Source organism: Cololabis saira, chromosome 1 (assembly GCF_033807715.1).
Source record: "Cololabis saira isolate AMF1-May2022 chromosome 1, fColSai1.1, whole genome shotgun sequence".
Classification (NCBI taxonomy): Eukaryota; Metazoa; Chordata; class Actinopteri; order Beloniformes; family Belonidae; genus Cololabis; species Cololabis saira.
The window spans coordinates 30,195,979-30,211,319 of NC_084587.1; the positions used below are offsets into that span (position 1 = coordinate 30,195,979).

Below are 15,341 nucleotides of genomic sequence, written 5' to 3' on the forward strand. Positions count from 1 at the left end.
TTTGTGGCCTGTTTCATACGACAGTTGAAAGACAAGTCTTAATCAAAAATGACACAAAGATTCCAGGTTGATATACGTATATACATCCCTATTGGGTTAATTGAAAATGTTTAGTGTTGTCGTGTTTAATCTTTATCCCAGCAGGGGTCTTTCTGTGTGGAGCTTGCATGTTCTCCCCGTTCTTGCATAGGTTTGCCTCCCATCGTCCAAAATGATGTTTAAGGCTAATTGGCCTCCCAAGCATCTCTTCTAACACGACTAACCTAGTAACACCATGACCACACTTGACCTATGGAACTGAGAACCGTTGCCTGCAGCTTTAATACCAGACATTTGGGGGCGCTCTTGCTCTGTAGACAAAAACTAGTGAGCAAGTTTCCAAGAAGCAAATACCACTTTGCTGTAAAGGTTTCCACTTCACACTTGTTCTGCAATTTCTGTGAATTCTTCTTTTCTTTACGGTCAGTCAGTTTCTCGCTTCCTCTCTCGAATTTCCTCCTCACTCTGTGAGTGAAATATTTAAACTAGTCGATATGATTTGGCTAATGTCTTTACCAGTCTCTTATGGGGCTTCATGACCTGACTGAATTGGACACGATCAGCTGCAGGCTGAAAAGAAATAAAACTTGTTTCAAATATACAATTAAAAGTACATCTACAATAGAATTGAAATAATTAATAAGATTAGACAGCAAAAACTAAAACATATTAGGACATGTAAATGCACAAAATCAACGTTTCGGTGCCTTGTGGTGAATTAACAATTGTTAAAAAGCAGCAGCTGAGCGTTTCAGCAGATCTGCACTTTTATGGAAGTTTGTTCCACATATGAGAACCAAGAAAATGGAAAGCTTGATCTCTGTGTTCAGTTCTGACTTGTCAACCAGATATTGCTGCATCCTTCCTTGGTATTTTTACCTAGAGACATTTACACACACACTGAGGACTTCAAGCATGTCAAGCATTTGAAATGACTCATCACACCCATCCACACATAACACAGTTTATGATGATACTTATGGCAACTCCCATTGACCTAACGTCCTTATCTCTAACCTAATTTTTTTAATATTTCTGTTGTATGCCAGTCCTTACCCTTAATTTAACCTAATCCAAGTGTAGCTTTCATCTTAATGTCACATGTTAGCACTGAAAGAAGACATTGGGGAAGTGAGTAGCAGACAAAACTCTGTTCTTTGAAGAGAATATCCTCTTTCTAAACATCAACACTTTCGCTAAAGATATACTAGATGTATTACAGAGTGCAATGTTTTCTTCATAAGTATCAGAGTAGATTGCAGGTCCAGTTTTACTTCCCACTCTCTGTCCTGATCACTCTACCTTATAGCAAGGTAACGTGAATAAATGTGTCGTCCCACTTTCAGGGAGTAAATCTGTCCTCTAATCTGCTGCTCGTGACCTCAGTAATGAGCTCAGAGATCCTCTGTGTCCACTGAAGACCACTATGAGGATTCATCTAGTCAGCGAGAACAAAGAGGCCAAGAAAGTATTCAAAGATCTACGTTTTTTTGTTTTTAAGAGCCACATTTTTTTAAATGTTTTCCCAGAAATGGTGCATGTGCTATGGAATAAACTGGTTGTTGTTGGAGATTTAAAAAAAAAATAAAATAAAAAAAAAGAGGCCCGAGATACCAATAAGTGGTTTGTTTCTGACTTCCTTTTAGTGGTAAACATCTATGAAAACCGCATCATTACTAGAGCTATGTTAGAGTATAGTCAGAGTTTGAGTTAGGTTAAGTTTCTGAGAAGTTGAAGAGTCAGACAACCTCTGTTTCATGTTTAGGTCAGTTCCTGCATTGCTCTGCATTATCTTTCCAGGATTTCTGTGTTTAGATTCACTTTTGATCTCAGTTCAGTCAATAAAAACAAATTCATTTCTGTTGAACTTGCCTCTTGCGCAAGAAGATGCCTTAGGAACTTCCCATGACAGATCCTGTGACATTTTATGAGTTGTTCATAAAAATGTTTTTTTGTTGTCACAACAAAACATGTACTACATAAACAGGGGATCTGCCTTAATAGTCTTTTTTGTTTCAGAAGCTTCCTCAATGGAGGATTAAATTCAAGCATCAGTGTTGCAGACATTCAACTCAAAATTCACTTAAAAAATACTTTAGCAATCCCCAAACAGAAATTATTTGATGCGGTAGTCATGATTTAAAGTTAACCCTTAGGTAACCCTTAGTTAAGAGTTAAAATGAAATAAAATGAGTTACAATTCTTCAAAGCCTGATGGATGATATAATATACACAATAATATAATATACAGAAAATGTTGTTTTTTTCTTACTTTTTTATTCAAGTAGGCTATTTATTATATACTGAAGTTTAATACTCCCCCTAAGAGTTTCTAAATTATCCATTGTACCATTATGAATACCACAGGTAATCCTATTTATTTATTTTATTTAATGATTTGACTACTCATTTTTTGTACCATTTGATTTTGATTATGGGATGGTGCTGTTTGCCTGCTCTCCCCAAGCTTGAGTTGTTTTTCCTCCCACAGTCCAATAATATATATATATATATATATATACATACATACATATGGATTAAGATTTATTATTATTTAATTTTTTTTCTCTTCTAAATAATAGTTTAATACGTGGCTTTCTGATGCAGAACACACATTCACATTCGACCACTCCTTTTCCTCCCAAGTGTCACTTCTCACACAACACGCCAACCATCACCGTGGCGACCATGACCCGTGACGCTTTAAGACATCTGGGGGCGCTCTCTCGCTGTGGACAAAAAGTAGTGAGCAGGTTTTCAAGAAATAAATACTGCTTTGCTGTAAAAGTTTCAGCTCATTGCTTATTCTATCATTTCTGTGAATTCCCTTTCTGTTTTAGCTTTTTTACTGTCAGTTTCCCACCTCCTCTTTCTGCAGAACTCATACATGAAACACACACACAGACGCACGCACGCACGCACACACACACGGACGCACACAGACAATGAAGACTTCATGAATTTCTAGTGCCTGAAATGACTCATTACACACACCTACACACACCAGAGTTTACTATGAAACTTATGGCCACTCCCATTGACCTAGCTTCCTTATCTTTAATGTTGTCTTTGAGCATTTCAGCATCTGTTTGAAGTCACATGTTAACAATACAGAAGACACTGACAAACAGAGCAGCAGCCATATTGCAGATAGACTGCAGAGTGCAATGTTTTCTTCATAAGTACCGGATTAGATTGCAGGTCTAGTTCTACTTTCTGTCCTGTTCACTCTACCTTATAGCAAGGTAACGTGAATAAATATGTCGTCCCACTTTCAGTAATAAATCTGTCCTCTAATCTGCTGCTCCTGACCTCAGTAATGAGCTCAGAGATCCTCTGTAGACTGTATCCACTGAAGACCAGCATGAGGATTTACTTAGTCAGAGAGAATAAAGAGGCCAAGAAATAGGAGAGTTTAGTTCAAAATTGAAAATTTTTATTTATTTTTTTTAAGTACCAAATTGGGCTTTTTATAAATGAAGCATGTGCTTTCTATTAAACTGGTTGTTGCTGGTCGGGAAAAAAGTGAAGTGGTTTGTGTCTGACTTTCCTTTTATGGTAACATCTATGAAAACTGAATCTGTAGAGCTGCGTGGTTGGAGTTTGAGGCTCTTTCACTTTAATTTGTATGTCGTGTTAAAAAAGCAACAAGATTCAGAAAGATAAAGGTCCAACAGGAGCTACTCACTGCTGCCTAAGTCGTAGCAAGAATTCATTAATAAATGCATATTAGTGTTTGGGTGTCTTGTTTGACTTACTGGGGCACGGAAAATTTGTGAAGTAAGAAACGCATCTGAATTCAACACACAGGACATGATTCAACAATTAAACCCGTGGCAGGAAACTGGATGACACGACTCAGACGGAAGGAGGACTGTTTTTATATTTGTTCTCGGTATGATTAAAACTGCAGCTCATGATACGGCCTATAAAGAGCAGAGGTGGTTGGGTTATGACGCCCGTCTCATCTAGCTAATAACTGAAAAATACAAAATAACAGTAAAAATGCAATTTCAGTATAAGCCCGGAAACCCTATTAAAAGTCTTACATATAAAACAATACAATAAATTATTTATTATATGCTTAAATTAACATCACCCCCAATGTCTGTCTTTCACCGTTTCTAAATAATATTTTCGTATCATTATGAATACATTGGGTTATTTTATTTATTCATTGGTTAAACTACAAAACAATTTTATATTGTTTTGTATTTTTATGTATCTATTTATGTATTGATTTACTGTGGGAGTGGTGCAGACGTCTCAGAAATTCATGTACCAAATATGATACACCTGGTATTATAGTTATTAGAGCTGTTTGAGTGCTCTAAAATGCAAAGAAAATCAGCTTGAGGGTTTTGTTTATTTCCTTTAGCAGACGAAACACTTAACTCTCATGTTTGAGGAGAAATACAATCATTTCATCTCACTATTCCATGCCATTGCAACATTCAAGCTCATCATATCCATACGGGTGCACTCACTAGGGTCTAACCATATCAGCAAAGTTGTATTTTGTCGTGTATTTTATTGTAATAGGGCAGCATGGTGACTTGGTTATTCATAGTGTTGCTTCTCAGCAAGACATTTCTGGTTTCAAATCCCAAGAGGGGTCTTTATGTGTCTCCTCGTGTTGCTGTAGGTTTCTCCAGGTACGCCGGCTTCTTCCCGCAGTCCAAAACATGTCAGGTTAATTAGTAATTTTATATTTCCTATAGGAGTGTGTTTGGCTGTTTGTCCTTATGTGGCCCTGTGACAGAGCAGTGACGTTCCCAGGGTTTCCTCCTGCCTCTGGATATGGACATGGGATAAGCTCAGGAGACCCCTGTGACCCTGTAGGAATAAGCCAGTATAAGGATGTGTGGATTGATGGACTCCTTTTCTTGTGGGGTATTTTTATGAATTTCTCCCACCATCATGACTTCACAAGGAGAAATCCTAGGGAAGAATGTAGGAGATAAACTCTTTCTTTCTTTCTTTCTTTCTTTCTTTTTTCTTTCTTTCTTTCTTTCTTTCTTTCTTTCTTTCTTTCTTTCTTTCTTTCTTTCTTTCTTTCTTTCTTTCTTTCTTTCTTTCTTTCTTTCTTTCTTTCTTTCTTTCTTTCTTTCTTTCTTTCTTTCTTTCCTTCTACTGTTCAGCTCTGCTCGGTATCAGGGGTGTGTGAGTTGGCCAGCACAGCGGACTCTGTTTACAGTAAACTGTGGTAAACCGATACCAGCCGTAAGGGTGTAAAATTAAACTGGAGGGGAGAGTCCCACGCCTGTATGCTTCACACGTTCTAAAGGTTGAGCAGGAGATCTTTTTCAGAAGCATTTATTGCTACTGGACCTGATATTTTCTTCACGCACACAGACTGTAAAGATTTAATTAAGTGTTTTCACTTCAAAATGAAAACTATATTAAATCCATGAAAAGACAGGCTTCAGATCATCCAATCAATGCGAGTCACCTTCAAAACGTAATTGAACTTCTGGGTTGTCAGTCAAACTCTCTTTTGATCTTCAGTGGGCAGACATTTCCCGTTTCTGTACTTTGGAGTTGACGATCAAACATTAATAACTCTCTTCTCTTAATTTCTTACATTTTTCTTTTTTATATTTTCCACATCAAAATATTGAACACAATAAGCTTTTTACAATGTCTAGTGCAGGCCTGGGTGTCCGTCTTTAGAGAAGGCAGAAGTCTTTTACCCACTAATAGCATGTACTGTATTAGCGTTTGTAAGGTCTGACTTTCCAATCATAAATAAAAAAGACTCAGCAACAAGTCCTTAAAGTTTTAGCCGGAATATGTGCTGTTCTTTCATTTTTTCTAAAGATAGTTGAATCCTCAGGGGAAGTACACGCAGGATTACCCACCACGCAAGTTGCCGCTCGTGTCAGTCAGGAATAGCCCGGTGAATGCCCAGAGGGTGTCAGGTTGCTTGGGTATGTCTGCTTTACAGTAGACAAACTATGAATATCCTTAAAGCCTTACTAGGATTCATCCTTTTGGTGGGGCAAATTCCAGAGAGTCTTGTAATGTAATGCAAAGTCAAACTGGGGATTGTCTCTGTGTCCCAGTTATGAAGAAGGGTGTACAAGTCAGAACTAGTTTTACTGAACTGGCTACAGGCAACATGCAGCAACGGGATCACGCCAGCGCGACCCTGCTCCGCTCTGAGACTGCTCTGCAACATTGTCAGAAGAGCTACTGGTTGCATGTGGGTTTACCCACCTTTGAACACTTATAAACTTGTAAAGTCTGGCCTTTGCTGGTACGAGAGGGATCTTCGGGACCAGATGTTTACATGATGACATAGACTCAATACCTACAACATGACTGCATGAAGGAAAACTCCAGTCTGTGGGAACTCGGTTTTCAATCATAGGGACACAAATAAGAAAAAAGGACATTGAAATAAATCCACCTTCCATGAAAGTTGTTATGGTTAAGATGACTTACCTGGTACAGAGGACAGACTAAATATTACAAACACATTTTTGACACATTTCAGAACAAAGGCAAAATTTGGCCGATTTGGCCATAATTCTCATGTTTCATGCAAACTCAAATACATAATACATGCACGTGGGTATGTGAAAATGAAAAAGGTTGGTGATGGTGATGATAGTTGTACATATACCAAAGACTAGAGGGCCTTTCTACTCACAGAGGATGTGTGTTTTTTGCATCCAAACTACACTGCTTCACATTTTGTGACGTGACTAAAAGCCTTTGGTCCTGACTGAAGTGTGAAAAGCTCCTAATGGAAAACCAAGCTCACTTATACAGGATCTTCTAACCGGGTTCTGAAAAGCACCTTGCAATGGTGTTTTCTTGTGTTCACAGAAACACGTGCAGTGTCTTATCTTACTAGAGGGTCATCACATGAGTTGCGCACAAAGATTAATTAACTGATATTGGGCAACACACACGAGATGCCAAAATGCAGAGTCACTCCACACCGAGATGAAATGAACCACAGGGAACCGGCTTGATCTGGATTATTAAGGAGGAATGTGTCGGGACAGCAATAGTCTTTATTACTTTGCTTGAAGCCTCCACGCCCATCACCTGTCTGTGTAGTGGAGCAGAAAATGTCTGTCAAAGATCCAAAGCACAGGCGTTTTCTGGATGCTTGCAGGATATACCTAAAAATGAGTAATATAATCGACTTCTCAACTCTTTAAGATCCTTTTAAAGAAAACTGGAGACTAGATGTTTGGTAATCAGACGCCATATAGAGAAAAGGTTCATCTTCAGCTGTTTTCATGAATTTATAAAGGGAACAAGGGAGCAATGTGAAACCAGACCTGGATGGTGTGAGGAACCTCCGGAAAACACCTCAAAAAGAAATAAAAACAGGAATATAAGTGGCAAATTGAAATACAGACACCTTGTGTTGATGTTTAACTTTGTGCATATCAGGAATTATGTGTATATGTATAAGAGGATATACAAGGATCTTGTCAAATGGAAGTCAGATTGTACCGTAATCATTGTTCTTTCACAAGATCATCCCAAGTGAACTTAAAATAATAAAAGTTAAAAAAGACAAGAGATACATCACACGACAGTAACTGCAAATATAAATGTAACCAGAAAGAGCATTAAACATACCTATGATCACTAACAAGGACATCAAGTTAATTGTGACTATCTACATCAGCTCCAGAAAACAAGACTTTGCTGTTTCCTTTTTTTTCCTCTTGGATGTTTCTACTTCTCAGTCCTTGCAGCTTCTTATCTGTGTTTTCTCAGGAGGGCAAGGCCTCTGACGTGTATCGTATCTGGGTGTGTTTCGGGGGCCTTACTGCCAAGACAAATTTACACAGCACCAAACTGAGCGGGCTCTAAACGGTGTACTTTAATATCTTGTGTTGTGTTGTGTCTGCTCCCCTGCGAGAGACGTTACTTGGAGCCCAATTTCACAACTAAGACACAACTGCTACAAATGTGGCCTGTAACACCTAACACATGTGCACATCTGTGGAAGGAGGGAGCTGTGTAAAAGTCTGACATGAGCTCCCGCCCCCTCTCGTCTAACGACACCCACCTGCGAAGGTCAGAGTGAGAGCTGAGTCTGGTTTCAGGACCTTCCCATAACATTTCACCAACTGCTTCTCCTTTTTTCTCTTCTGTTTCTCACTTCCTGACAGACAGCTGTACTTTCAGCCTAAGGCTCAGACACATGACGTTGCCTTTTAGCTCTTTAAAAGGTGAGAATGATAAAGTTGGACTTGTTTAAGACGGAAATTTAGGAGAAAATGAGCACAAATTCTATTAGGTCCATATTATTTTACTAGTCGTTTATTAATGCATAACACTGAAATGTCAGGTGAATAAGATGCTTTTTGGGGAATTCATTTAATTTGTTTTGTTTATCTTTGGGATATTTTGGTGATTATTGTTGAACTTGACCCAGCATTTACTTTCTCCTAAGTGCTACCCTCAGTGTTCACAATCAGCATCATGTCCCTGGTGTTTTACTTTGACACATCAGAGCATGAAAGATCTATGACTCACACACACATCCAGCAGTGATACAGAATAACTTCTGTGTAACTCATGCATTTGATTTCATTAAGTGTTTTCAATATAAAAGTGGGACATTTAAAAGTGCTTTCTTAAAAATGTACTGCTCCGATGTAAGATGCTTCTCAAAATATAAACCACACAAAATAGACAAATTTGAATTCTAAATCAAGTTTATGCCGATTTGAGTTTATACTCACTAGTAGATTAATTCAGAATCGACTGTACCGTTAGAACTCCCTATTACACCTGAAATAACCCCACTTTTTAAACCATTAACTTTTGCAATTACATGTTGAGTCCTGTTAATTTGACATTAGGAAATGTTGTAATTTTATCGTATTTCTCAACAATTCATTGTGCAGTGGTGTTTTTTCAAATTTGCCTAAAGATCACTTGAACTACTTGCAAAGAACAAGGCCAACTTCTCCTTGAATGACTGGATTAGGAACCAGTTCCCTGAAGGACCATTAGTTTATTTTCATGCCGATGTTGGATGCTGTTTTGGACTCAGATGTATGAAGCGTCATTGTGGATTTTAAATGAGATAATTCAGCTCTGAAGGTTCACAGGAGCTGAGGTCAACCCATCCATAATTCATCATTCACACCCAGGTTAAATGTTTGTGCTTACTGGTTGGTCCTTTAATAAGAGTTTAATGGTAAATTAAATCTTAAATCACTCTTTTCTACTAAAACTCAACTGTCACCAAAGAAAAGCACATTACACATCTAGTACTGATAAGATATTTATTAGATTAAAAAAACAAAACAAAGCACTGTACAAAGCAACACTTGTGCTAAGAGCCTGAGCCACCGAGGCCATGGTCTAAAGTTATCTAGCATTAAATAAGCCACAATGAGCAAGCGAAGGAGAAGAAAACTATTTACACAGTAAAAAGAAAAAAAAAAAAGATTCATATTGACAGTGTAACATCAATAATTCGTGAATAGGCTGAGGCCCCTTTCTGGACATGTTAAAAAGAAGAAGCGCAAGGAGGAACACTGGGTTAATAAGTAGATAAAAGAAGAAGTAGTTTAGTATCTCACTTTACTGATAGGTGTGTGGTGATGAATTGAAGCTAGGAGTGTGAGGGAGTATGTCGTAAACACGCCTACCTGGAACTAACATGACTCCTGTTTTGCATGCCTACCCTACAAAGAAACGCTCCCTGTTTGAACGGGTTGTTCCAGTAAACCGAGGTCAAACACAAAGGGATCAAAGAGGGGACTGAGACAAGCATGTACTGATGCTTCGCCTGACTATGTCCCAGTCCCCTGCTCTAAACAACTTATCCATCTCTATTAACTTTCCATCAAGCCTTCTGTCTCTTCTCTGATCAGTGACTAGTTTCGCACATCCAACCTGACACACCAACCTTTAAAATTACTAACACAATTCCACAGAAGGTTTACTGCCTATGATGTTTACACCGGAACAGAAAACAACTCAGCTACGAGCTTGTGAAAAGAGAACGTGCCACATCATCACTCTTCTTTCTAAGCAACTGAGTTGGTTTTCCCCCGGCGGTGCTTGCGAACTTCTTCCATCAAATCCTTGAGGTACTGGATCTCTCGGCTGATGGACTCTGCTTTCTCCGCCAGCTCGTTATTCTTCTTCTCGAGAATTTCACATTCCGTGTTCAGCAAGTCTTGCTCGACCCTCTTCTTCTGTCGGTAGCGGGTAGCTGCTGTCTTATTCTGCTCCATCTTCTTCAATTTCTTCTCGATCACCTTGGGAACGCCAGACACAGATTTGACCCTGGGGGCCTTGGAGGTGGAGGAGGCGGCGGCGGGCTCTGGTCTGCAGTAGGGTTTGGTCCTGGAGGAACCAGACGTGGGGGAACTGGGGGGAGGAGATGGGTGGCGTGGGGGTGAGCCAGCGACCGACTCGATCCCAGAGTCGCCCTCGGAGTCGCTGGATGTGGCGGTTTTATCTGACATGGGAGAAGATTCTTCTTCGTTGGCAAGGACCACCACGATGTGAGTAGAGGTGGGAATGGGGTGCACAATTTGATTGATGGTCTGAATGATTCCACTGGGGTCGGAGATTATGGTGGCTGATAGGGTTGTGGTCGATTTTTCAACATCCAGGACATCCACTTCACTCCCCAATTCCAACGTGTAGGCCGGAGAGGTGGGAGAGGAGGAGGAGGGGGCGGGAGAGGGAGAGGGAGGCTCAGACTTCACATCGTCATCCTGGACAAGTGCCAATTCTGTTTTCTTGGACTCAGTTGACTCGAGGAGAGGCGTTTCCAGAGGGAGTGACTGGATTTCTGGCAATGTCACAGTAAGGTCTGGGCTGTTGTGCTGAGTGGGGTTAGGCATTTCAAAAGAATCCAGACGCATGTGAGAGTCCAGGGAGGCCAGGAGATCTTCAGGGGAGCCAGGAGAGACAGATGAGCAGGAGCCGATCAGAGAATCCAGGTCAATCTCACTGAAGTCGATTTTTTCCGACATCCAGTCCATGCCCTCAAAAGCATCATCTGCTGAGAGAGAGTTTAATTATTCAAAACCTCAAATGAACAGAATGATGCTGACACAATTAAGCACTATAGACATTTCTGCACACCTGTATAGTAACTGTATAAAGAAAATATGTCCTAAGAATCAGACCATAATCCTCAATTGTTACTATTGCATTTATGCAATGTTTATATAAATATATACCGTATTTTCTGGACTATAAGCCGCTACTTTTTTCATAGGTTTTGAACCATGCAGCTTATACAAAGGTGCGGCTATTCTGTGGATTTTTCTTCCACCGCTCGGGGGAGTGCTAACCGGAATTAGAATAAAAACTAAGACAAAATAAATGCAAAGAAGAATACGCTACTTCTTCTTTAGCAGATAGAAGTAGAAGCAGATTTCAAACAGATAAATGGATGAATAAATACCAGTTATTTTCTCTTGGTTCTGTCCTGTTTTAATCAGCAAAGTTGCTGCCGTGTTAAAAGACACCGTTAGGAAAGGATCTATTTAGGTACAAACATGTACATCATTTTCATGTTTTTTTTTATGTTTTTTTTTTGTTTATGTTTATTTTATTTATTTTTTTTTTTTATGTTTATTTAAACTTTTGTACCGTTTTTTTTTTTATGTTGTTGTGCAAAAAATACATCATTTACAGTTCAAAATCCTTCTGTTCATGTAGTAAATATCTAATCTAACAACATAAATATCTGCGGCTTGCATCTTTTTTTCTAAATAGAGCGGATGCGGCTTATATACAGGTGCGGCTTATAGTCCAGAAAATACGGTATATATAAAAAAACAAACATAAAAAAAACACGAGACTCAAACTAATCTAGTCACACGCTATGCTTGTAGTATGACTGCCACTCAAACTAGGTGTACTTTAGAGTCGGTCCCAGAGGCTCAGACCCTATATAGATATCCAGAGAATCCTAAGCTATGCCTCTGTAAAAGAAAATCGCAGCTTTTAAAATTCAATGTGTCCACTCCTATTAACGGTCCTTTCTTAACTTTTGCCAGCTATTTTTGCTTACTACATGCTGATTATTGCACCTCTGGCCCTCACCTTTGCCATCATTTGCTCCAACGTGGGTGTCGAGCAGGTCGCTGGCATCCAGCAGGGAGAAGGACAGCAGGTCTGTTTCATCCTTGGTCCCCAGGAGCGAGGAGGAATGAGTGGGAGGGGAGGGAGGTGGGGAGGCAGAGAAAAACGGGGGAAATGCAATGGTCTGATAGTGAGACGGAGAGGATGCACTGGAGGAGAAAGAGAGGGAGGGCGAAACTGGCACCTTCACCTCTAAAGAGGAAGAGGGAGAGAGAGCTTCTTCATCTTGGTCCAGAAGGGGCCCCATGGGGTCAGCCATCGGAAAAGAGGGCTCTGTGGATAACATTTCTGAATGAGGATCCATACTATTATAGAAAACATTTACAGGGTTTATACAGCAATCCTTATGTTAAATTTAATACCAATTTAATACCTTTTCACTACCTTCAGATTTAAAAAAAAAAAACTGTCATAACATTAAGTGTTAATCACGGACCTTTTAACATTAATACAGATTTTGACCTATAGAACACTATACAGAACAGATTTATAGACTCATTGATGTTGACCAGATGTTTCACATTTATTTCACTTTGTAAATGACAATAAAATAACTGCTTAAATGTAAAAAATAATACCAATTTAAACAAAAATAATACCTCTGACAGTGAATTTAACACTTTTAATGGCCTTAAATTTGGCAATTTTCATTTATCACTTTTTAATACTTTTTAAAACCCCGCGGAAACCCTGATTTAACAACACTTTAAATTCATTTGGTATCATTTTGATACGACATTATCAACTTTACATCTCAAATATATAATTTTGTTCCTGGTGTCACTTTATTTTTCCATGCATGTAGTTCTCCAAGCTCAGGTGCAAACTATGTGCCCTGAATAAAACACACTGATATGCTTTGTGAACACTTGTAGTCACAACAACCGACCTAAGCACGGGGCTGCCACGTCCTCCAAGGCCAGCTGCGAGAGTGCCATGGATCCTGCTGGTCAGTGGTAGTTGCAGATGGGTGTACGAGAACAATGGAGAGCCTGACAATGTTAACAAGTCGAGAGGTCCCAAACTGCTGTCGACGGCAGCAAAGCTGAGGGTGGTTGCCGAGAGAGACCTGCCATGGCAGAAATGGACAACAAGGAGCACATGCTAAGTTATTATTGTTCAACATTTCAGGGACTTATTGGTGATCAATTACCACAGAGATATGATTGAAATAATTAAGCTTCAATCTTGGGAGAGCTGACTTTTAACTAAAGTGTATTAACAACATTCAGAAAAGATTTGAAAAAAAAGAAAGCAAGTATAACTTAAAAGGAACAGAGATCTTAAAAACAAGATTGAGGACTAAATTGATGGAACGTTGTGTTTCTGTGAAAGGAATCAGTTTATGGAACAATCTGAACAAAGAAAACAAAGAATCCAAATCAAACATTACATTCAAAAGAACATTTAAAGCCTGTATTATAAGGAAATATAATGAAATATAATGTAATATGTTGGTTATGTTTGGTTGACATGCCCATTGTCATGAAAGGTATGAACATTGTTTGTTGTTGTTGAGTGGTATTAACTGAATTGTAACTTGGGAACTAAAAAGGAATGTGACTGTGTTGGCCGGCGGCTATTTTATTTTAGTTTTTTGGTTTACTTTGTTGTTGTTTTTTAATTTACGTTCTTTGTGAATTGATTTCTTAGTAAAAAAGGGGCAGATTAAATAAGATTCTTCTTCTTTCTGCTCCCTTTCATTCACAATTTAGGAACGTTTGTGTTTATATTGGATTGTTTGTGGTTTTATTTCATCGATCAATGAAAGAAAGAATAAATAAATAAATTAAGATAAAATTGTCTGTGTTAAGAGGGACTAGTGATTGGCCAATTTAATAGTCCACGTTTACATGCTTCCTGAGAAGAACAAACATCCAAATCCACCCTCAGGCAAACGGTACCGTCATATTTGTGGGTGGGGAGGCCAGTTCTGGTTAATCTCGTCCTTAAACGTCATTGATGGGAAACAGCCCCGCCCTCCACCAGTGGAAGCCATTTCCTAATTTGGTCATGGCTGTGCCGGTGGCCCCGCCCCCCTCCGTCCATCCGCCATTTCCACAACACAGCCGTCTGCGCGCGGAGGGATATCGGCGGGACTGACAACGCACGCCATTTTGGACGCGCCACGTTGACAGTGTTTGATAGACACATACGTTAATATTATAGATCCATGACACATACGCCCCGCTTGTTTTCATTTACACGGGAACTTGTAAATGTGATCATGAAAGTATTATATTTAATGCTAAGCACACAAACTGGCTGGGTGCAGTCAAACCGAAAATCTGTTGACCTGACGCAGACTACAAGAAATGTACGTTTCTCAGTTCAGGGATTATATTTCCAGTTGGCCATTTGCAGTATTTAATTTTACACTTTTTTACGCTAAAAGAAAAAAAGGCATGTGGAAATTGTCGCCGGCCAGTACAACTAGCATCTATCTGCAATGCAAATGCAACAAAGCTCATACTTGCAAAAATGTCAATAAAACAACTTACGCCATTTTGCCAAATATAACCAGTGCACTTCGCCGCTGCACTGCCGGTTTGTTGCCGCTGCAAGGATCGCCGCTGCACGCCTTCAGACTGCCATTTTAGCGCGTGTTTTGCGTCCTGTTGCCTACACTACACACTTCAGCAGTCGACCGGGGGAAGAACGGCTCGATACAATCACACGGGCGTATAAGCAGGCTCATCACACCGTGTTCCTCCGCGGTGTCAAAACAGGGCGTGGTGCGTTGTCATGGGCGTGGCTTCGCCCTTATCTGGTTTCTGATTGGCTGCATACGCGACGCTTATGCCGCGTTCCATTTGTCCTCGGAAGTGGGGATTTCCCAGTTCCAAGTTGGATTTTTCAACTGGAACGCCCCTCGAAGTGGGATTTCCCACTGGGAAAGTGGGAGATTCTTCACCACCCCCGAGTTGCTATTCCAAGATGGCTGCCCCGGTTGTAAACAGTAGAAGAGAGCTCTGTAAAAATTCGTAGCACTTCATTCTAGTTTTGGTCACACTAAATCAGTCGTATACAAGTATTGTTTGGCATATATATGCTGCTATAGTGTAATTTACATTTTTCATGTGGTATATGCGAACTGCAAACTTGTTTACCTACTTTGTAACTGGAACGCTGATAACTCGGCTGTGACGTCATTCCCAGTTCCGAGTTCCGACTTCCGAGGTAAATGGAACGCAGCATTAAAT

General features: G+C 39.7%; 2 protein-coding genes across 3 annotated transcripts in view; both read right to left on the minus strand.

The window, feature by feature from the left end:
- The window catches only part of LOC133442628 (parvalbumin-7-like), a 470,342-nt gene that overhangs the window by 204,402 nt on the left and 250,599 nt on the right, over positions 1–15,341 (minus strand). The gene's annotated exons all lie outside the window — the stretch shown is intronic.
- On the minus strand, positions 10,028–14,823 carry atf4a (activating transcription factor 4a). 2 transcript variants are annotated; one of them, XM_061720528.1, is made up of 4 exons: positions 14,640–14,823; positions 13,028–13,207; positions 12,100–12,411; positions 10,028–11,044 (listed from the first exon to the last, which is right to left on the minus strand). In XM_061720528.1, the coding sequence occupies exons 2-4, from the start codon at positions 13,074–13,076 to the stop codon at positions 10,059–10,061; spliced, it is 1,347 nt and encodes a 448-aa protein (XP_061576512.1). In that variant the 5' UTR covers positions 13,077–13,207; positions 14,640–14,823; the 3' UTR covers positions 10,028–10,058. The 2 variants fall into 2 exon arrangements, with proteins under 2 accessions (XP_061576512.1, XP_061576506.1); XM_061720522.1 differs by having other exon boundaries at positions 10,028–11,047.

What these genes read in the sequence shown, in the direction of transcription:
- atf4a (XM_061720522.1), bottom strand. Translation starts at nt 13,076, where the DNA reads ATGGCACTCTCGCAGCTGGCCTTGGAGGACGTGGCAGCCCCGTGCTTA. An exon ending in CGTGGCAGCCCCGTGCTTAG is followed by an intron (nt 12,412 to 13,027) that starts GTCGGTTGTTGT and finishes TGTTATCCACAG; the next exon opens with AGCCCTCTTTTCCGATGGCT. An exon ending in TGGAGCAAATGATGGCAAAG is followed by an intron (nt 11,048 to 12,099) that starts GTGAGGGCCAGA and finishes ACTCTCTCTCAG; the next exon opens with CAGATGATGCTTTTGAGGGC.